The sequence below is a fragment of the Sciurus carolinensis genome, chromosome 12, assembly GCF_902686445.1.
Source record: "Sciurus carolinensis chromosome 12, mSciCar1.2, whole genome shotgun sequence".
In the NCBI taxonomy this organism is placed as follows: domain Eukaryota; kingdom Metazoa; phylum Chordata; class Mammalia; order Rodentia; family Sciuridae; genus Sciurus; species Sciurus carolinensis.
Window position 1 is genome coordinate 46,491,207 of NC_062224.1, and position 22,634 is coordinate 46,513,840.

The window sequence follows — 22,634 nt, forward strand, 5'->3', positions numbered from 1 at the left end:
ATATTACACACACATCCTAGGCTAATAAATAAACTAGTCCAGGCTAAAAAGGTTCTGTTTTACCCAGGGAAGTCAAAGGAGGCCTCACTTGTGAGATCTTTCTAGAAAGGTGTTTTTTAGCTGAAATCCAAATACCTCTAACTAATTTTTGTTAGGCTTAACAATGTATTTTTCAGCTCATATTCTGGAAAACATTTACAAAAGTAAAGACTAGTGCTCTGAAGAGCCACAAGGCCATTGGCAAGCTAAAATGACCAACTCAGAGTCACTCCTATTTCACCCTATTATTCAATCTGTAAATATCTGTAATAACATGACTGTGCTACCGAATGCATACACCCTGATTAACTACAGTTCAGGGCAATGCAGGTCCTACACTCTCCTTAAAGGCTTTTACTGGAAGGAAATACCAGTGTTTGTTTCCAGTTATAATTGAGGTGAATGATGGATAAAATGATTACTCAATTCTTCTGGCAGCACTGGATGAAGAAAAAATGTTTTGCTGAGGTTGGGAGGTTCTCATGTGACACCAACTACAGGAATATAAGTGACCTAAGATCCCAGACAATTGTTTCTTTGGAGAAATGGCCCAAGTTGGTAGAAAATAAAGGTCTTTATTCTCTCCTCCTCCTTCAATTCATAAGTGTTTGTCTGAGTGGCTCCTATTGAAGACCCAAGAAGGGGTGGGAGAGAGACAAAGGGAGAGGGACTGGGGTGGCTGGATAACTTAGAGCCAATGACAGTGCTGAAAGTCTGAGTCATAGGAGAAACTCAAGGGGGGAGGATATGAATACGTAGAATTTAATTTTCAACTGCTTTAATTTCTGTTTCTTATTTTAAAGTGATCAGTTTTAGGAATGAGTCTAAACCCACACGTGACTTTTATAATGCCCTTTGTGTTCAGAGATTTATTATTTTTAAAGGACTGCCACCTAAAACTTTAGATGTACTAGCCTTTGCAAAGGTTGCTGGCTTCAAAATAAAGTCTCTCTCTCTCTCTCTCTGACTTTGAAAAATCTCTCAGTTAGCTTTCTCAGGAATCAGAGTAGCTGGAGGCTGAGGTGAACTTGCTCTACAATGTTAATTACATTCCTATTTAGAAGACAAGGGCGCATCCTGCCTCCTGCCTTGCAAAAGGAAGCTCAGCTAATAACAGCTTCCCAGTTAACAAATGAGCTCTGATGAGATTATGGTGATAAAATTTTAATGCTGATAGTACATATTTTGAAAATATTTTCAAGGATATATACACCAGAGAGTTTTAATTAATTATTTAAACCCCAAAGAGGGGTTTAAACTCTGCTTCAGAGTTTATTGAAACCAAATTCTAGGGACTCTGAAAGACATGTCTTAAATCCTTGCCTCAAAATCACAACTGAGATGTACAGTAGTATATTACTAGGGTCCTGAAGTATAATGAAACTTACCTTTTCTATCCCCCAATTATTTCAACTGGATAAGTATAAAAAAACATAAACAAAAACAGTGTCATATAACTTCCACTGGAAAAAGTTAAGTTGTAGTTTTTCATTCTAATTATAGACTGTTGAACATCATTACCATGTCAATAAATTTCTCATTTTAAAATTTTCTGTAGAAATTATCTTTTTTTAAAAAAAAAGATTCCTGCAGTATGTGAAGAAGTTGAACAAGAAGTTGCTTCTGCTACTTTCATTTCCATATTCCAGAAGGAAAGATCAACTTACTAGGAGACCACGCTATTCTCTCACCCACAAAGTTCTACTTTTTCCAGTGCCATTACTGTAAGAGAGAGTCTGTCTTTGAAAGAAGTTCTTTTGCTTCCTATCCCTTTGTCTATCTTTCTAAATTCTAAAGAAAATCCTACCTAAGTGATTAAGATGTGAAGATTTATAGAACCTAGAACATCCAATGACCTTCAGATAATATAAGAATTTGTCACACTCCTCCTAATTCTTTAATACTGTGCATCAACTAAGACAATGTTGTGCTGTTAAATTGTGGAAAAATAATTGTGTTTGTAACTAGCCCTAGGAAGTCAAGGTCTACTGAGACTACCAGCCAAAGGAGGGAAAAAGGAGAGGCGTACCTGGGATGATGAAGACCTTGCTCAGCATGTGGCCTTACTCTCCACTGTCCTATACACTTCCTTTCCCTCCCTATAAAATTTTTGGGTTCTTGAGTTCCCCAAGATGGTGCTTTGAGGACAATTGCCCTGTCCATCTTCTCAGGGATAGCCCTTGAATAAATCTGATTTCCATTCTACCAACTCTCTTCTCCTGAGTATTGGTTTTTGCACGGCGAGCAGAAGGACTTGGGTCCAGTAACATTAACACCCTCTTTCAATACGGACTGATAAGATGAACAGGGGACAGGCAATAGTCAAAGTGCTGGTCATCACAGAAGCTGAACCTCAGCCTGCAGCAGGGACGGCAAAGAGAAGGATGGGCAGATCAAGTTATCCTCCAGGGACCTCTCTGCCCCTTTCTGGACAGAACAGGCTGGCTAGTTCAGGAGTAAACACTACCATCTGGTAGCCACTGACTTCTGGGCAATGGAAGGAAAGTCTCAGGTTAGCATTTAACAGACACACTGATATATCACATTAGTTATAGACTCAGAAGAGTGGTTGCAGAATATATTAGGGATTGTTATAGGGGTGCTGATGACCTTTTGTGTGGGAAATGTGAGCCCAGCACTATAGCATGTTGAATATCTCTGGTTCTCTCCTATTAAATGTTAAATCATCCCCAGTTTTGTGACACAAAAATGCCCCCTTGTTTCCAAAGCCCTGTAGGAATTGTCTTGGATTGAGAATCATTGAGAACCATTGATTTCAGTATAAAAATTTCAAATTGGCAGCCTGATCTCCAGACTCCAACACCCCAGATTATCCAAGACAAATATGACTGCCCATTACTACATTCTCCTCAATCACACACAGATTCAGACTCAAAACTATTGCTCCCAGAAGCTCGTATCCATCTATCAATACAGTGGGGGCTTGAAGCAACACCTTACAGCCTTACTTGATCATTTTACTGAGGAATTAAATGTGGTCATAAACTGAAGTATACTTTAAATGTATTGGTGAGCTTATTAATTCTTAGTTGAAATCAATAGTGAGTATTTTAGGGGGAAAAAACCCCTTGAGTAAACAGATAATTACTTCTTAGTCTATTTTTTTCTAACAAATACATTTTTCAGTTAGTAAGATTTGTCTCATTCCTATAGACTTGAGATTATAAGAAAGAAATTATGTGCGAGACAAAAATCATATAAAAGAAATTATGTGCAGGTATTTGAGCTTGGCTTCTTTTCTCCAAATCTATAATTTAAAGGAAAATTAGTAAAACAAATGTGTAATACAACTACTTTTATATATCTCATGGAAAACAACTTTAGTTATGAAAGAGAGAATGACATTTTATATGAATTGCTGATATGTGTGCACATTTTTTTTTTAATCCCAAACTTTACATGAGCTCTTATGCCCTCACTAGGCCCTCCAGTTGAATTTCTACACAAATTTATTACTCTGGAGTACTGTAAAACAGATAATAATACTAGAAAATCATGGACTGAAGTTAGCCATGCTGTGGAAATCTATATTGTAACTCCATTGTTTCACATACAGAGACCGTCTACAGTTCTATCAGTTATTTTCTGATAGTCTTGAGGGTTTCTTTCCTTTTAAAATTTTTATATAATTTAAGACTTATGGAAAATTTTAAAGACATCTTTCATAGTATGTTAAGATTGTATTACATTTCATTTATTGTATCTTTTTTTCTCTTTGTAAGTATATATATAGTGTACTTATGAAGTACACATATTTATGTGATATTTTTTCTAAGTATTTGAGTAAGTTGCAGCATAATACCTCTTTATGTCTTCAGTGTATACTTCCTAAAATTGAGCAATAGGAATACACATACACACACTTTTGTACATATATATATATATACATACGTATGTATATATATATGTGTGCATATGAATATATAGATAAATATATATATCCCTATATACATATATATATGTTTATTTTTCTGATGACATTAAGGATTGAACCCAGGGGAGTTTTATTACTGAGCTACATGTCTAGTCTTTTAATAATTTATTTATTTTTATTTTGAGACAGGATCTCTAAATTTTCCAGGCTGGTCTTGAACTTATGATTCGTCTACCTCAGCCTCCTGGGTCACTAGAATTACAGGCATGCACCAGGGGCCCATCAGCAATAGGAATATTTTTAAAAATTAGATTCTAATAGTCCTAATTTAATTGTGCGCTCTCTCATAATTAAAATTCAGAACTGGTTCAGATTTAGTAACACTAAATACATCAAGCAATCCAGATATAAACAAGCATAGATGGTCAAATTTCCTTTATAAAGAAATGTTCTATTTTGCTTTCAAATAGATTAAGACGCTCACACATAGGAATTATTCCTTTTATATGTGCTACCTTGGTCCCCTACCCATTTGAGTAATTTACAGTTGTACTTCTATGACAATATGGAGTTCATGAGTTTTATTTTTTGAGTTACTGGTGAGAGGAGAGGAGTTGTTTGGTAAGTTTTCAAGTAAGGTCATTTAAGAAAATTTGACAATGGCTCTATAATATTCTATAATGGTATCCATCAAATATTCTTTGTAATAAGAATATATAGCACCAATACTTAGGATAATTGGTCTTCTGGGTGCTTCTCTTGGGAAACAATTTCTTCAACTAGCTCTGAGAAATAGAAAATCTCTGGCAAAGACCTTGTTGAATTCAGTTCTATAAACCTGAGTACCATAGAATATTCCAAAGAAATTTAAGTGGTAGGAGAGTGCCAAGAACACTTCTCTCTCCTCTGTCACTTAAGAGCCTGAGAGCTCAGACCAGACCTGCCACATTCTGAACACCGATCTGTCTTCCCACAGGAGTAACACACTTTAATTTTCACAATTGGATGACAGCCACTAATATGAAGACAAGCAACTTAGAAAATAAGTAATTACCAACCAAGAGGAATAAGGGGAAGGTGTGACAGCTGAAAGGTATGGGGTTTCCTTTTGAAATGATGAAAATGTTCTAAAATTGATTGTGAAGATGGACGTACAACTCTGTGAAAATACACAAAGCCAGTGAATTCTATGTTCCAAAATGACAAATTCTATGGTATGTGCAGTATATGTTAATAAAGCTGTTAAAGACATTAATGCATTTGGTCCATTTCATAATTCCAAAATGGAAAATCTATTCTAACAATATGATCTTTATATAAGTAAAGATTTTTAATTCCTTGATTTCTCCTTTGTGATATACAGTTAAGGAAAACCCCTGAGAGAAAAAGGAACCACCATTTTAAGGCTCAGTTTCACAGGTATAAGAATCCCTCACCAAATGAATAGAAACTTCGGCAAACTTACAAACAGACATAGAACTCTATTTCTCTGAAACAAAATTTGATCAGTTCTGTTTTTAACATTATATTGCTAAGAGCCAATAGGCAAAATCATTAAAGTATCTGTTAAGACAGAGAAACAGACAGATTGCTGGGTAATACCTGGGTCTTTCCAAATATGCCTGCCCCAAGTCAGAGATAGCAAAGACTATGTGAAATAAGACCTGGGGAACTAAGGAGAAATTCAGGGGAGGAGAGGCATGGGCACTTTTAAGCATACTTTAAAGATTCAAAGTTAATTTAGAAACAAAAATTTGTTAATTTAGAAACAAAAATTGTGTTAACATATAAAATCATCATCTCTGGTTTGTGAAAATTATACTTTTATAATCAATTAATATACATTTTATAATAAAATGTTAATTAACATCATTTAAATTTTTGTTATATATGAAGTTAAAATATGAGTTTTAAGGAACCTAGCATCTCAAGTTGTTCCTAGCTTTTCTGGTGTGGTATTATTTATGGTGCCATTTATCAAAAAAGGGAACTTGGGTACAGAAGCAGGAAGAGGGATCCTTTCTCCTGGTGGAAACAACTTTTATTATATAGAACTGCGCCTAATCAGTTCACTCCTGTCAGCTACTGCCCAAATAAATCTGTTCATTCTTCTACTTTGCTTTGATCATATTCATAGATTTTAAACAATTATGTTTGACTCAGATTAAATTGGGTTTCTTTGTCTTTCACGAAGAATCCTAAAAATTGGAAGGGCCATTTTGTTTTGCACCTGGTCCACATCCCATCCACATGGGAACCCTCCTGCCTTACCATAAACCCATGGCCTCATGCCTTTGCCTTACAGAGAACTTATGAGTTCAAAATGTGGGTCAATTCCTTTCTGGGTGTAGTAGTTCCCCTTTATCTGCAGTATCACCTTCTATGGTTTCAGGTACTATGGTCAACTGCAGTCTGAAAATATTAATGTTTGTCCTGGCTCTTTCAAGAGAGAGATGGAAACCACAACACAAAAGTTTTAGTATAATATATTCATATAATTGTCCTATTTATTATTAGCAGTTACTACTTTAATCTCTTACTGTGCCTAATTTATAAATTAAACTTTATCATAGGTATGTATGTATAGGAAAGAATATAGCACTTGGTGCTATCTGCATTTTCAGGCATCCACTGGGGTTCTTGGAAAGTATCACCTATAGATAAAGGGGGACTACTGTACCTTTAAATGGACAAATTCTATGGTATGTGCATTATATGTTAATAAAGCTTTTTCATATGAAATCTTATCTATCTTCTTTTCATTCTGCACATTATTCTTATTTCTTGGCTCCTGGGGCAAACAGAATAAGCCTGTATTTCAGTGGAAAGCTTTGTTAGTATTTGACAACGGCAATGTGTCCCTGTTTAAGTTTTCTTCACCAAGTGAAATCCATGGAGTCTTGCAACTATCCATCCTCATCAGACCATCTCTAGGCATGGCAACGACTCAGTTCCTCAGGATATATTCCAATTTGTCAGTATACCTTTTAAACTGGATTTAGTTTCTAGTAAAAGAATATCTCTTTTGATCTAATTGATTTGGGCTTTGATTTTTTTCTTCCCTTTCAGAACAGAGAAAAAAATCTGCCCTTCCAGCCAACCTGTTTTTTCTAAAGTAAGGGTTATGAAGTTCATTGGGAATGAGGACATTTTGTGAGCTGTTACTTATAAGTGATCATTGTACTAGCATTGCAGTTGGTGGGAAACAGAGATTAAGCAATGCTTACCTCATGTCAGAGACAAAACTAGAGGGAGTCAGCCTAGAGCAAGTGTATATATTTTTACTGCCTGTGCACCTTTTACAATGGAAACAGTAATTTGCCCAACATGTGTGAGTACTGACTTAGGGAAGAAGAAAGAATTATGACACTGTGTGCACCAGCTATTGGTCGCATAGTAGGCAGCTCTAAGATATTGAGCGTAAAGGCCCTAACAATGAGAAAAAGCAAGTGGCAAGGGGAGAAGACCCTAGAGGGAGTGGCTCTTTCCAAGTGAAAGTGATACTTTCCAAGAACCCCAGTGGATGCCTGAAAATGCAGATAGCACCAAGTGCTATATTCTTTCCTATACATACACACCTATGATAAAGTTTAATTTATAAATTAGGCACAGTAAGAGATTAAAGTGGTAACTGCTAATAATAAATAGGACAATTATATCAATATACTAAAACTTTTGTGATGTGGTTTCCATCTCTCTCTTGAAAGAGCCAGGACCCTAGAGTGGGTGGAGATGAATGGGGGTAAGGAATGTGCAGTCCTAATCCTGGAGAAGGTAAAGGTAAGAAGGGAGAAGAGGGAAAGTTGACTCTCCCCCTCCTCACCCCGTCTCCAGTAAAAACTTGATGCCAAAGACTAAAGGGGATGGACAGTAGAAAGGTGAGGATTTGAAATGTAAGAAAGTACATGAATTGAAGCTCATTCTCGGATGAGGTGAGAAGTGAGAGAAGCCCTCAGAGAGACCCAGGTAACACAATCCTTACATGCCCAGTCATCAGCTAGCCATTCAGAAAACGTCTTACCTTTAGGAAGTGCAGCTAAAAGTTGAGCATCGAATCCACTTTTGTGGGAAGAAAGTTTTTCTTTATTGTCGAGTGAGAACTCTTTCTGAAAGCTAAAAGTCGTTCCATTAATAAAGTGTTGAAAGACCATTTAAATCAATATATAGCATAGGACATAAAAAATGCAGAACATAAAGAATCATGTTATTGTTACACATAGTTAAAAATGTTTTCTTTTGGAGAGTGCTTTGGTAAATTAAAAAAAAAAAAATTTTTTTAAGTGCTGGGGATTGAAACCAGCCCCATACATGCTACGCAAGCACTCTACCATTGAACTACATCCCTGGCCCTATTAATACTTATGTTAATATTATGATTTTTTTGTGCAAGTAAGAGCCAGCACTGGCAAGTTGTGTAGGGTGGTGAAATGTTGCAGGATCTTGGAATCATATTCTTTTGTTCTGATCAATGATGTCTTCTAGACCCCATCTGTGTACACTTGGATTAATTGCTCTACCTCTCTGTGCTACAGTTTCTTCCTTAGAAAATCAGTAACTGGATGAAGTGACCTAAATGCTGTCTTCCACTGTTAAAATTATACTAAAGTCACATACGCCTTCAAACAATCAAGAAACCAAAGCATGATCAAAAGGTCTGAAAGACCCATGAAGATGGTCTTGGAATAAAAGGGAAGAATTATAGAGGGATTGAGTGCTCACTATGCACTTTTCCCCTATAATAAGCATATCCAGGTCATCTTCATGTTCTCCACTAGACTCTATGAGGTGTACAGCTCTCAGAGGTGTGTGCTCTGCCCAAGAGGTCATGCAATAGGCACTACTTTGTATCAGTTGCTGGTGGTGTGAATATCTCCACCATGGCCAATTTGCGCTACCCACAGGGTCCAACGCAACTAAAAGTGAGGAATGAGACACACACCAGTGAGTGTGGTACCAGTTGGCTCCAGAACACACCTGGAAGGAGTTCATCCTCGGTTTACATGATGTGCCCAAGGACACAGATTTGACAAGGAGAGACAAGGTTCAAATCTCGCTCCTGCCCCAGTACTGTAAATGTGCAGCTGCCCAAGGCTGCGGGCTACACTTCAGAGTCCTGGATGGAAATATGCCTGGAGTCTAGCAAGGCAGATGGTGCTGCTGCCTCGAAAAGAAAATAAAGCTAGGCAAACAAGACACTACCACTCTCCAACATCAATTACCTTCACAGAAGCGAATAATAGGTCTAAAAATGCATTCAAGGGGAAGCTGAATTTCCCCATGGCTATGGTTTAGATAAGTGTCCCCCAAAAGTCCATATGTAAAGATCTGGTCTGCTGGGAGCACTGTTGGGAGGTGCTGTGAACCTTTAGGAGGACGGACTCAGTGGTAGGTCCTTAGGTCATTAGGTTGTGGGATCCTGATCTTTCCCTCTCAGTCTCTTCCTGTTACAAGATGTGACCATTTGTTGTGATATATGCTTTTGCCATGTTGTGCCACCTTCATCAGAGAGGGCGACCCAATCTTAAACTTGGATCTCTAGAACTATGAGCCAAATAAACCTCTATTCTTCATAAGTAGCCTGTGACAGGTATTTGGTTGTAGTAATATGAAACTCTCTAATATACCCATGTACCTCTTTCTGTTTATAGGGGTACATTTCCATAGAGGCCCAAGAAGATTATAAGTAAGATGCTGGGCATACTGTCTAAGAGGGACACATGAATATTCTACATTTCACATATAAGTTAAATTTGAAGGAATTTCCACACATTTTAAAACCTGGTACACCATCCAACCTTTGTAGAATCAAGTCTATCAGAAATTTATCTCATGTAAATGCAGTAAACTTACATTCATAAACTTGTCATGGACTCACAATATTTAATAAAATATTGAGAATAATTAAGTTTTATAAACCACATGCTAGATCAGCTTGGAGACAATCTGCCTGGTCAGAATTAATACCACTGGGCTGGGTACAGTGGCAACACACCTGTAATCCAGTTACTCAGGAGGCTGAGGCAGAAAGATTGCAATATTGAGGCCAGCCTGGGCAACTACCAACACCCTGTCTCGAAATAAAATTTTACGAGGGCTGGGGATACAGCCCAATGGTAGAGTGCTAGCCTAGCAAGTGCAAGGCTCTGGGCAGAATCTTTAATACTGGGGAGAAAACATTACCCCAGTGTCTAAACAGTGAATTGTAAGGCAGTGATGATTATATTCAGTGTTTTATTCAGGTGTATGATTTAATATAAACCTAAAAAAGTTGAATAACTGCAGAAATGTACCCTAAGGAGTAGCATACCATTTTAATTGAGTATTTAATTGCTAATTTAAATATGTTGATAGGCTTTGTGTGTGTGTGTTTGTGTGTGTGTGTATATGCGTGGTGCTGGGGAATCAAACCCAGGACCTCATGGTATGCACATGCTCTACCACTGAGCCACATCCCCAGTCTTGAGAAGGACCAGTAAGTACCTATTAAATGAATGAATGAATGCTATAAAGTAATTTAGCATATATTCATAATTTAGAATATATTCAGCAACATCAGTTATTTCTCCCTCCCTCCCTTTCTTTCTCCCTCCCTCCCTTCCTTCCTTCCTTTCTTCCTTCCTTCCTTTCCTTCCCTTCCCTTCCCTTCCCTTCCTCCCCACTTCCTTTCTGTCCTTCTCTCAACTTTAGAATAGTATATAATTTGAAAAACATTTTTCCTTACTACTTTGCACATAAGTATGGAATATTAGTATACAAGCATATATTTACAAACTCTAAAAGCTACAGCTCTATGTATACAGGCTGGAAACCACATGGTTGTCTTAATCTGCTCCCGTTACTATTGCCTCTCTCCCCAATTCTTGCCATGCCTGAAAACTTCAGAGGAAGCAGATGGTCAGAGAGGAAGAACAAGCAGACTCGGTGGGAACTTGGGGCTCTGGAGCAAGGGAATTGCAAAAGCTGTGATAAATGTAAGACCCTTTAAATAGCATGAGAAACCAGGTTCTTAAAAAACATTAGTGTCTCTTCCCTGGACTTTGTATACACAGGGAACTAACCAGCAGTGAAATTTCTGTTGAGATGTCCTAATATGGCTGATGAAACACATACCCCAAAGAGCCCTTACATCACCCTCTTCTCTCTCCCAAGTTGACAGAAGTGCCAAAACACAGCCCACTCCCAGCTCATAAGATGGGTAACTCCACAGCCTGAGCTTGGATGCCAGATCTTGTTCTTCCTCATTTTATCCCTTCCCACCTCCAGGACAAGGGTTCCCTGGAGAGACAACCTCTGCAGACCATAGTGTGTCTCAACCAAAAGTGTTCTGAGCCTGTATTTCAGTATTAAAACATCTCTCCATTTATAACTGAAGTATGCTACAGCCTTAACTTTTGTAATTATAAATTTTAATATGTTCTAATATTAAGAAACACTGCATTTTTATGCAACTACCTTCTCTCAATAGTGCCCATTCCTATGACTCATTTTGTCATTCCTTTACCTTCCTTCCTTGGCTTCAGTCATTGCAGAAGACCTTGCCTTCTGCTTCCACGATACATTTTTTTAAAACGTGTCCCATTAACCTACTTAAATGCCCTGCAGTAGCAACAAAGGCTGATTTTATTAAAGGGAGAGAAGGATGCTCTGCTGCCATCCTCACAACACTCTCCAGCACCCTCACTGACAGAAGGCTCCCCTACAGTCTGTTTGCTCTGCTACAAAACTGTAAATCACAAGATAAGGGAGGTGCAACCTCTTTGCTCTAGTGTCTAATGGACCAGCAGGAAGGCTCTTAAACCTCCAGTACCTTTTATACTTAGTACCATGCTGGGTAAGCCATAATTTTAAAAGATATACAGAAAATAATAGCCATGATTTTACAACTGCTGTGTCCTTTGAGTTGCTGTCAACTGAAATGTCTGACTTTTGTATTTCATGCTTTTCCTGTCTTTGAACAAGTGATGCCTTCCTGTCTCCCTTTCCTTTCTTTCTTTCTCTTAGTCACTTATTAGCTCTATTCCAATTAAGCCAAAATTCTGAGATATATTAGGAAGTAAACCTCAAGTCATATTAAAAAGATGCCAAAGATGCTAAACAGGGGTGGGTCAAGCACTCTATGAGTGATTTTATCAGTCAGTCAATGAGACGACCTTACCAATGACCCTGAACCATTATTGCTCTAATTTATCTCTAATTTATATTTAGAAGAACATGAAATACACTAAGGATTTGTTCTATCTAGTGTGTTCATAAAATCAACTTGCCAGTTTTCAAGTGCAAAATCAAGCTCTGCCTGATGAAAACAGGAGTCTGACAACTATTTTTTCTGATGCTAAGCAAATGCAAGTCCTTTCTAGTAAAGTAACAATGTCACAACACATTAGGAACAAGAGCACCAGAGTGGAATGAAGGGTGGGTCAGGAATTGGGTTCTTTTAGCAGTATGAAGTACAATTCAAGATCCCTGCCTGAGAGTGTAGGGAAAAATGACTTTGTACCTCTATTGAAAATGCCAGGTGGTATTAGTGACAATGATTTGCAATGGAACACCTGAGATTCAGCTATTTATCTGACATGCACTTTCATTTTTACATTATCTTACATCCATGATGATGGGCCATGGAGTGTTAGCACCTTAGGTAAATCAAATCAGCAGCCATAATATCCTGCAGCCAAAAAGAAGTGGAAATGCAGATAGGCAGAGAGAGTTGCTTACACCAGGCAATAAGGACTCCTCATGGACAGATGGGTGGGTGCAGACAGGGTGCAAGGAGGGAAGGAAGAAGGGATGGGTGGAAGGAAGGAATGTTGGGCAGGAAAGAGATGGGGAGGGACAAGGTTAAATTCCCTTACTCGATGGACAGATTATAAAGGGATATCCCAAGCTCAGAGGTAGATGTGAGAAAGAAAAAAAAGAAAAGTCCTTTATAAGTACAAGCCACACAAATATTCAATTCCCTAAATATTTCTCATAACAGCATTAAGTACAAAAATGAATCTCTGCTGCCAAGTATACTGTTAGGTCAGTTTGCTTGTGCTCTAACTCTCTCTATATATATATTTGTGTGTGTGTGTGTATAATATACATGTTTATATATATGTATATATACACATGTGTGTATATATCTCCCGTGATGCTGGCAAACCTTGGGTCTTGCACATGCCAGGGAAGTACTAAAGTTTTGAGTTATATCCCTAGCCCTTGCTTCATATATTTTAATGAATAAAACTCTGGGAAGAAAACATATTGCCAAACACTTAAGAATTTAAGAGATTATGAGGTTGGGGTATGGCTTAGTGGCAGAGAGTGTGCTTCGCAAACAAAGGGCCCTGAGTTTGATCCACAGCACACAATAAAAAATAAATTTAAAAAAATCCAGAAGGACTTTTAGAGAATCATTTTAAAAGCTATTACAAATCTCCAAAAATTAAGATTCCTTGAAAAAAGGCCATGTTACCTTGGAACTTTTCTTTGATGTGGGAATCCCACGAAGTTTAAGTTTTTCTTGTTGAAATCTAAGGGAAAAGAAATAATGTAACATTGAAAGAGTTACACAGCAAGTTAAAAAATTCCATTGGAAAAACATCTTTCAAACTCCCTTGAACTATATAATTAAAGAAAAAAGAAAACCATCAGACAGACAAGAAATAATACAAAAATGGCATCTTCAAAGAGTAAAATTCCACATAAAACTTTATTACATAGACAAATATAATTTTTTCTCTACTGAAAAGTAACTGACATACTTCATGATTTAAAATATTTAGACATAGTTCAATACTTTTACTTAATTTTTTTATGGCACAAAAAATAACTTTAAGCAATTAAATACCAAATGATACAGCTATGTACTCAGAAAAAACAAAAAAGGAGAAAATTAAACAGGTTTGGTGAAGGTAATCATAAATGTTGAAAGTAATCTGCCTGAGTGATCTGAGATGGTTTTAAAGAATGGGAGATTCTGGGGACTGAAGAGCAAGAGAAACCTCAGTTGTATTGTTATTGCTTTCATTAGACTCTAAACAATAATGACATGTCAAAATAACCACTGGCTTACTTTTGAAGATAAGATACCTATGATGTAAAGACAGCTGGTAACAATTCCATACAGGAAAAACACACTTCCCTGGTGAATGGGTTAATCAAAGCCAGGCATAGACAAAATTTATAACCAGTTTAATAGCAAGTAATCTGCTTTATAGCTTTTGGCACAATAACTATTTGTCCACCCAGAAAGCCACAAGTAGACCACTTACAGAAACCGCTTCCCCTAAGGAAGCATCTTTTACTGTTTAATATTTAGGGGCAGAAGCCTGAGGAAAAAGTGTACAAAACACACCAGATGCTGACACTTCATTATCCATCAAAATACGTCCTTAATCCCAGAATCTGGAAATCCTGACCAACCAGAGAACACAATAAAATGAAAGTTGAATGCCAAATAAACATCCAGGCTTTCCTTCTAAATAAACATGCATCTCGTTAACTATTTAAAGAAGAGAATTCAGTTAAAAAAAGAAAAATCAAAGATTGTAGAAGAAAATTCCTGAATCCCAGGCCTGAAGCGTCTTAGTCACTTTCTAATAGTGCATTTATGCTATAAAATACTTCTGATATATAATGGCTGAATTTCAGATCTGACATTCAAAAGAACCTCAGCATTTCATTTTTGTTCAAAGAGCACATTGAGTATGTGATATCACTTTAGCAACTAAATTAAAAGCAAGTATCTTCCTCTGTGCTGGAAAGATAATATTCTGTTTCAAACTGTCTCACATGAAGAGTTAATAAAAAGAGACTCACTCACCACTGCCTACTGGAAATAATTTAGTACATATAGCATTTGGTTTAGAAAAAATAATTTAGCTAAAGCGCAGCACATCCAGGATTTGATCCAAAGTCTGGGCATTCCAATTTAATTTGCAATTTTTTCCTTTCTAAAAGCTTTAGTGGTTTAGCAATGTCTTTAACTTATTAACAGAAAATAATGTACATTTTCAGCAATTACAAGATAAGCTCATTTATAAATTCAATTAGATACTTAAAGCATCCTTTGAGAAAACTATAACTAACCCGACACAGGAGAATACAGGGTAAAAATGTAGGATTCCAAGAGATATGTTACAAAACGAATATATGAGTGCATTTGCTATTTCTCTTGCCTTACCTTGTTTCTCAAATTTGTAAGTTCCCAAGCAGCTGGAAAACCCTGGATTTCTGAACATGGTTGCACACAGAAGGTTTGGTAACAAAGCCTGCTCTACAACAAATTCTCAACCAGCAATGGCCTTGGGCCGGTCTAAGCAAAACTGGGTTGAGATCGTTCCCGGTGCAGGGCTAGAGCAACCAGGCACTTGTGTCCTTGAGCGTATGGCAAACTCAAAGCAAAAGACTGCAGGCTGGAACAAATCAAACCCCTTAATCAGATTACGAGCAGAAATGAGGCCTGGAGATGCCGAAACAGACTGGTTCCAGTGGTGGGACATTTATGATATTGCCACTGCAAAGCCGTGGCTAAATCACAGTGCATACTTTGGTTGCGTAGACAATGTTGCAACTTAACCATCATGGGGCAGTCCCAAACAACTCCTCCTTTCCCTAAAAACAAACAAACAAACAAACTAGAAGGAAACCTACAGAGAATCTTGATGTATTGGGAACAAGAAAAGTCTTCTAGCCTTCCCAGGATTCTCCAAGTTTGGCTTTGACTAAATTAAATGAAATATTTTATCTAACAGGGAGCCAAAAATTCATACTTAAGAGTTAAGATTTATGAACAACATATGAGTGAATCTGTGGGAAAAGAAAGGGCAGATATTACTAGAGGTTCAAAAATTTTAATTTGAGACAGAAGCTGTTAAGCTTTACCAGTAAGACTGTTCCCTGTTTATTTTTAACCGCAGCATGTAGCTGGTGGGCTTAAGCTGTGATAATGCAATCTGAGGAACAATTTACAATAATTAGACACTGAACATTTCACAGCTAAAAGGGACACCAAAGAGAACCAAGGGAAATGGGCTCAATTACAAAAGGAAATAGAGCTAGAGAAATAACTTGCTTCTGGGGAGTCAATTGGTTAGTGCCAGGAACCAGGAATCTTGTGGATGTAGATGATGATCATGATTCATTCACCCAACCCCTACCAAGAGGCAGGTACTCTGAGCTTGTCTGTCTCTGTGTGTTTCATCTTAAACACTGTACCTGGTGCACAGTAGGCCTACAATAAATGTTTACTGAATGTCCATATGAAATTATGGAATAATGTTTTTTTGAAAGTTGGAGATCACATTCTGAAACAGCTGTGTGGATTTTATATCCTGTATTCAAATAAGTTTGAGTTCTAAAATACAAACCCACTGAAGTTGAAAATGAAGAATTACACACCAAATTAAGGTACATAAACATAAAATACCTCCACACTGGTTACTACATGGATCACTGGCAGCATTTGACATTTTCTCTACACTTCTGAGAAAACTGAGAAGAAATATAGCAAATAAGGCAGCTAAGAAAACTCAATAAGAACAACTTAGGTACTGTGGATAGCTGTGGGGGAAACTTTATTATAAAATCATAATTTCATAACTAGTTATAATTCCTAGTTTTATTCCTAGTTATAATTTTGTAACTAGGAATAAAAAGGGGAAAAGGAGGAGTTGGAAGAAGAGAATGGAGGGAAAAAAGTGGAAGCAGTCATTCTGGAGAGATGAACTAAAACAATATCTATTTTGATAAATAATCTTTTACAAGGAACTTAGTTTATAGAACATAGTCTCACTTGTTCTTCACCATTTATATTCTCCAAAACTATCCTTCTAAATAGAATATTCAATTACCATTATCTTAAAGAATCTAAATGTTTCATTTGAATTATTATTAATGCCAAGTCTATTCTAAATGTTTTAAATACAATTCCAGTACACAGGACAAAGAATTTGAATAGTTTCTTTAACTTGGTAATAGAATCTTGTCTCACCTCCCAATTATTTTACAGAATGAACTGATTTAAATACAGCTTCACTATTTGAAGAAAGAAGTCATAAAATTCTTTATGAAAATATGAATATAAAATTTAATCTACGATTTAAATCTACTCCATCCACAGGAAACCAAACAAGACTGTGAAGAAACCAACATTTGACATCAATAGAAAGAAAGTACCCATGAGAGCCAGGCATGGTGGCGTCTGCCTGTAATTTCAGTGACTCTAGAGACTGAGGCAGGAGGGTGGGAAGGTCAAGTCCACTCTCACAATTTAGTGAGACCCTGTCTCAAAATAAAAATAAAAAGGACTGGGGATGCAACTCAGTGTTAAAGTGTCCTTGGGTTCAACCTCCCAACACCAAAAAAGGAGAAAATATCCATACAATGTTTCCATTTACTATCCAATTAATTATGATTATCACTATGATAATTATTATTGTGTTAGGCTAGCTTATTCACATAAAGGAGCTACAAAACAGGTAAATGTTTTCATATCATTCTGTGGAGTAATGTGCTTTAGTTATTTGCAGAGGAAACTCAAATTATGGCTATGATTTATTTTTTTTTTTTAATTTTAAGGAGAGGACAGCTTCCTTTGACAGTGAGGGTGATATGTTCCCTCCCGATCAACTTCACTTCATCACCAACTCAGAACCAATAAAAGGGGATGCACAAAATTCTCTACCACTGCACTTAGGAACACTGTTCTTCACCATCTGCAAAACACCATAGTCTTCAATATTTAGAAGAAATAATACAGGAAAGTAAAATATTTTACTGAATATTTTAAAAGTTTAAATCCTCAAATTAAAAAGAGTAAAAGCAAATGTTTGCACTGTTTGTAGATAAGAATGCAAAATGGTTTAGTGTGCTGGGGAGGCAGAAGTATAGCATGGTCATGGAGCACATTGTATCATGATACATATGTGAATGGTGGCTGGAGGGGACCCAGATGACTGAGAATGACCTGGGCATGGAGCATTTAGGTGACAACATCCCAAAATGGTAGGGTTGGTACAACTAAATTAGGCCCTGATAAATCCAAAACCTTGGACCCTGGAATAACTGGAGCCAAAGGGGCTCCACTAGTCACCTGGTCATTTTGCAAAATGTTAGATGACTCCCTCAAGGTCATATAACATGTGGTATGGCAATGCCAATCTGGAAATTCACATTCTTTGTCTCTCCCCAGGATAATTCCTATATTCCTGATCAGTCCAAACACAAAACAATAGGGGTATTTCTGTAAACTTTTCTTGGATTTAGATGAAGGGTCTTGCAGCCTCATAGTCCCTCTTGGTTTAACAGGTAAAGGGCCAGGCTGACCCCAGCAGAAGGGGTCGGGCTAGTTGTTGGTTGTTTTTCACAAAGCTCACTTGATTTCTAGGTCCAGTTTTGGTCTCACAAATGTTCCTCAAAACTAGGACTGAAGACAGTCTTGAGTAACTATAGCATTTTGGGCCCTTAGGCAGACACAGAATGTGTCCTTGATGGGAGGCAAAAAAATGAGCAACTGAGTCATCTATGATTCCTCCTGCTCTCCCTGTACTCTCTCCCTCCTTATTGGAGAAGGGGCAGGAGATGGATGTTACTATCCATTCTGAAAAGTGTAGGAAATGATGACTTGGTAATTCTACTTTGGGAAATGTACAAAAGAATATTACCATGAATGAGCACGAGGGTGTTTGCCATGGGTTTGCTTATGTATGTATAAAACTGGAATCAGTCCACATGGGGGGCATATTTAAGATTAGGTAAGTAAAATGCAAGAAAATCAAGTCTGACACTTAATTAGTAATTTAGAAAATGTTTAATGTTATTCTATCCCAGAGATATACACATACACCTACTCTGAAAGACAGTAAATTGATGCAAATATCTTACAACTCAGATAAATGTATTTCCCCTCTCCTCTATTTCCCAAACTATCCAAATAAGCAGGATTTACTTTCTATATTCACCAAAACAAACACAAATAAAGATGAAGGCAATTGGACCTCTTCATTTCTCCAAGACTTAGACCTAGGCTAAATTCAGTGGAAATTCAAAGGTGAATGAGATTGTGCCTATGTACCTAGGCACCTAGCAACCTGCTCATTTCTCCCACGCTCATCCATGTTCTTGGCTACCAATTAAGGAGTTGACCCAGACAATCACCAAAACCCGTGGTAACACAGAACACAGCATTTCTCAACTCAACCCCAGGCAGGCCATGATCCCACAGAAGTGCATGGTTGACACTCCTTGCCTACCAACACTAATTTACCTGGTAATGCCTTTTACACATATCCTTCTCTCCCAGTGTGTCTCTGTTACCAAACTTTTTTCCTGCTCAAAAACTTCACTGTCTCCTAGCTACAGGATTACAGAAACTTGAGGAGCAACCCGAGACACACTTCTGGGTGCATTTCCAGTCCGGTGCAAGGCACAGAACAAATAAACAATAAATATTGGCTGAATGAATCAATCAAGCAGACAAGCAGGTGGACAAGCAATGACACAAATTTCTGTTCTTTACCTCATTCTTCACCAATTCTATTTCCTAAATAGGTAGTGTAAAAGGAAAGCCTTATTACTTCTTATGTTTGGATGTGAAGTGTCCCTCCAAGACTCGTGTGTTGAGGGCTTGGTAACCAGTGCAGTGATGTTCTGAGATGGAGCTTCTGGGAAGTGACTGGATCAGGAGGGCTCCGACCTCATTAGTGGATTAATCCATTGAGGGACTTGGAACTCGAATGGTCTATAGCATAGGAGGTGGGACTTAGTACAAGTGAGTGAATCCTTAGGGGCGTGCCTCCTCAGAATTATATCTTGTCCCTCGCTCCTTCCTGTTTCTTTCTCCCCCTCTCTCTCTCTGTTTCTTGGCTGCCATGAGCTGAGCAGCTTTCCTCTGCCATGCCCTTCCAGCAAGATGTTCTGTCTCACACCCCAGGCCCAGAACAAAGGGGCCAGCCAACCACAGACTGAAACTGTGAACCAGAATTTATCTCCCCTCCTCGAAGTTGTTTATGTCAGGTGTGTTGGTAACGGTGATGAAAAGCTAACACACTACTCTTTCCTCAGCTTGAGACTCCTAATGGAAATCTTGTCTTTCATAAAATGTGAAGTGATGGTGTGGAACATAAACATTCGTGTGCCGGAGGACAAGATTGGATTCCCTGGGGACATCACGTATTGGTTAAAATAGGGAAGATGATTCCTGGGGTCCAACTACCGACGATGTCAGTTCGAGTCCAGGTAGGAAGGATCAGCTCCCAAAGAGCCAAGGTCAAAAGATAAAAGTGTCAGATGACAAAGGATAGCAGTATTAAACCCTCAGGGACTGTGCAGCACAGTTCACGGCTGTGGCTCAGATTACAGGGAGGCCATCTGAGGAGCCAGTCCCCTGTCAGGTGTCATGCTGAGGACACTCCAACACCCTGAAAGACAAGTGACAGCTGTCCTCTGGGGGTCGTCCTCATGGAGGAGAAAATGGGAATAACCAATGACAAGGGAAATTACCAAGCACCACAACTCACAACTGGATATTTTCTACTATACCTGGTGTGACAGGGTAAAGCAAAGGACCCGTGCCCTTCACTCCCTCATCACCATCGTGAGTCCTGGGGGGACTGGACTCTTTGAGTCCTCTCCAACCTGCTAGGGAGATCCTATTACCACTCCCATTTGCATATGAGAAAAGTGAGACAGCATGTAATCTAGGATAAATACTGAAGCCTGGACAGACAACGCTAAGGGCAAAATGGCATTCTCTGGCCAACCAAAGTAACATCAGAGAAAGAAGTAGGTAGGTAAGGTCAGAAATAAGTGAGAGAATGTGTGGAATACTCTGATGCTAGCAGAGAGTCAGGTGTAGGGCTCGCTTCTCCCAAGGCCCCTATGGTGCCATCCTTACTGAGTTCTTCTGAATACATCTCCCATCCATGGGAGAGTCAGCTGAAGTATAAATGGGCAACATGGTACAGGGTGAAAATTTCACTAACAGTTGCCTGAATACATACTGTTGTGAGTTACTGGTACATTTCTAAAATTAAGTGCCAAGGAAATCATTTTAATGAAATCTCCCATAAGCTACTAAAGATGATGGCTGGACTGAAATTCCAAAGTTAAAGATGTATTTTTATAGCCTACTAAAGGAGTATTTTGCATGCCAGAAACAGCTTTAAATGGTATTCTCATTTTCTTTGGCGGATTTTATTTATGTGCGTAGACCCTTAATCTGAGGCCGAACTGCCTGACATGAGGTAATCCCATGAGTGGGAAGCCCATTCAGTCCTTTTCATTTCCCTTTTATCACACACTGGTTATTAATACGTTCCAGACTCCTTATTTGAGTTCACTTCTCCTCCTGTGTGTACTGCAAAATGCTCTGTGAATTTTGGTTAGTAGTAATATTTTGGACAAGTCTGCAAATAAAATTTTGCGTTACATCACTACATAAGGTAATGTAAAACAGGCCACTTATATGGAGATGAAAGGGCAAAAAGTACTTTCAACAATCAGATATATTACAACTCACAGCTATTTCTTTATCAGATGTGTTGAAAGGAAACCATGCCAGCCTTTCTATACTTAAGAATTCTTTTTTGAAAGAAAGGCTTATGGCAATCTCCTTTAAAAGACTTATTAATGTCTCTAAAATAAACGTTCAAATGAGTAATGCTAACATTTATAGTGAAAATGAACTCGAATTATTTTGATTTCTGAATGATTTTGAATATATGGCCAATGATTCTTGGGAAGAAAAATTCAGGTACCACAGAGAATGGTCAAGTGATTTTCAGAGCAAGAATAAAAGACAAAAGTCAGTTCCAAGTTTAAAGTGTACACTGAGGGCTGGGGATTTATGCAGGAGTATAGGTACTTTCCTAGTATGCACAAGGCCATAGGTTTGATCCCCAGAACCATAAAAATAAGTAAATAAATTAATAAATTATACACTGAAATATGCAAACAATGCAATATTATTTAGCCTCAAAAAGGAATGACATTCTGACACATGCTACAACATTAATGAATCTGAAGGTATCAGCCTAAGTGAAATAAATATTATATGATTCCACTCATATGATGTTCCCAGAGTAGTCAAAATTCAGAAATAGAATGGTGATGGTCAGGAGGAGAGGACAGACTTGGGAGTTACTGTGTAAGGGGAACAGAGTTCAGTTTGGGATGATGAAAATGTTCTGTAGATAGATGGTGCTTATCGCCGTAGTATGTGAAATGTCCTTAGTAACACTTGTAAATAGTTAAGATGGTAGATTTTCTGTTATGCATATTTTTTCACAATAGAAAAAGTACACTGAAGGCAAATTACAAGCTGACACAAAAAGCAGGTTTGTGCTGAGCATACAGGGGACACTGGTGAATGACACCCGGTCAGGCACATGGCGACAGGCACCCATCACTGGTTAGGAAGACACCAAGATTGTTTGTGACCTACGCAAAATGCCAACCCACGAAGGGTTCTTAAACAATGACCTGATGAATAAATCCCAGGGGTTTAACTACATAAAATCTGCAGCTGTCCCCTGGAAAATCAGTAAGGTGCAGAACTGTTCCTCTTCAGAACAGCAGGGGCTCAAGCCATCTTCTCACTGAGAAAAAGACCTCATGCAGAGGGAAGGGGGCTGACACTATTACAACTACCCAGGGAGTTCAGGGAAAGTTTCTGCCAACTTCCATCCTTCAATACTCACGATTTGATGGTTTTCAC

General features: G+C 38.0%; 1 protein-coding gene across 7 annotated transcripts in view; it reads right to left on the reverse strand.

Moving 5' to 3' along the window:
- Svil (supervillin) overlaps positions 1-22,634 on the reverse strand; it is a 223,911-nt gene that overhangs the window by 87,098 nt on the left and 114,179 nt on the right. For all 7 annotated transcript variants that reach the window (XM_047520180.1, XM_047520175.1, XM_047520174.1 and 4 more), the window contains 2 exons: positions 13,392-13,449; positions 7,956-8,047 (listed from right to left, as the gene is read on the reverse strand). Coding sequence is in view for 2 of the 7 variants with exons in the window: in XM_047520175.1 (XP_047376131.1) it covers positions 7,956-8,047; positions 13,392-13,449 (150 nt within the window). In the remaining 5 variants the exon portion in view is untranslated. The remainder of the gene's footprint in view (positions 1-7,955; positions 8,048-13,391; positions 13,450-22,634) is intronic.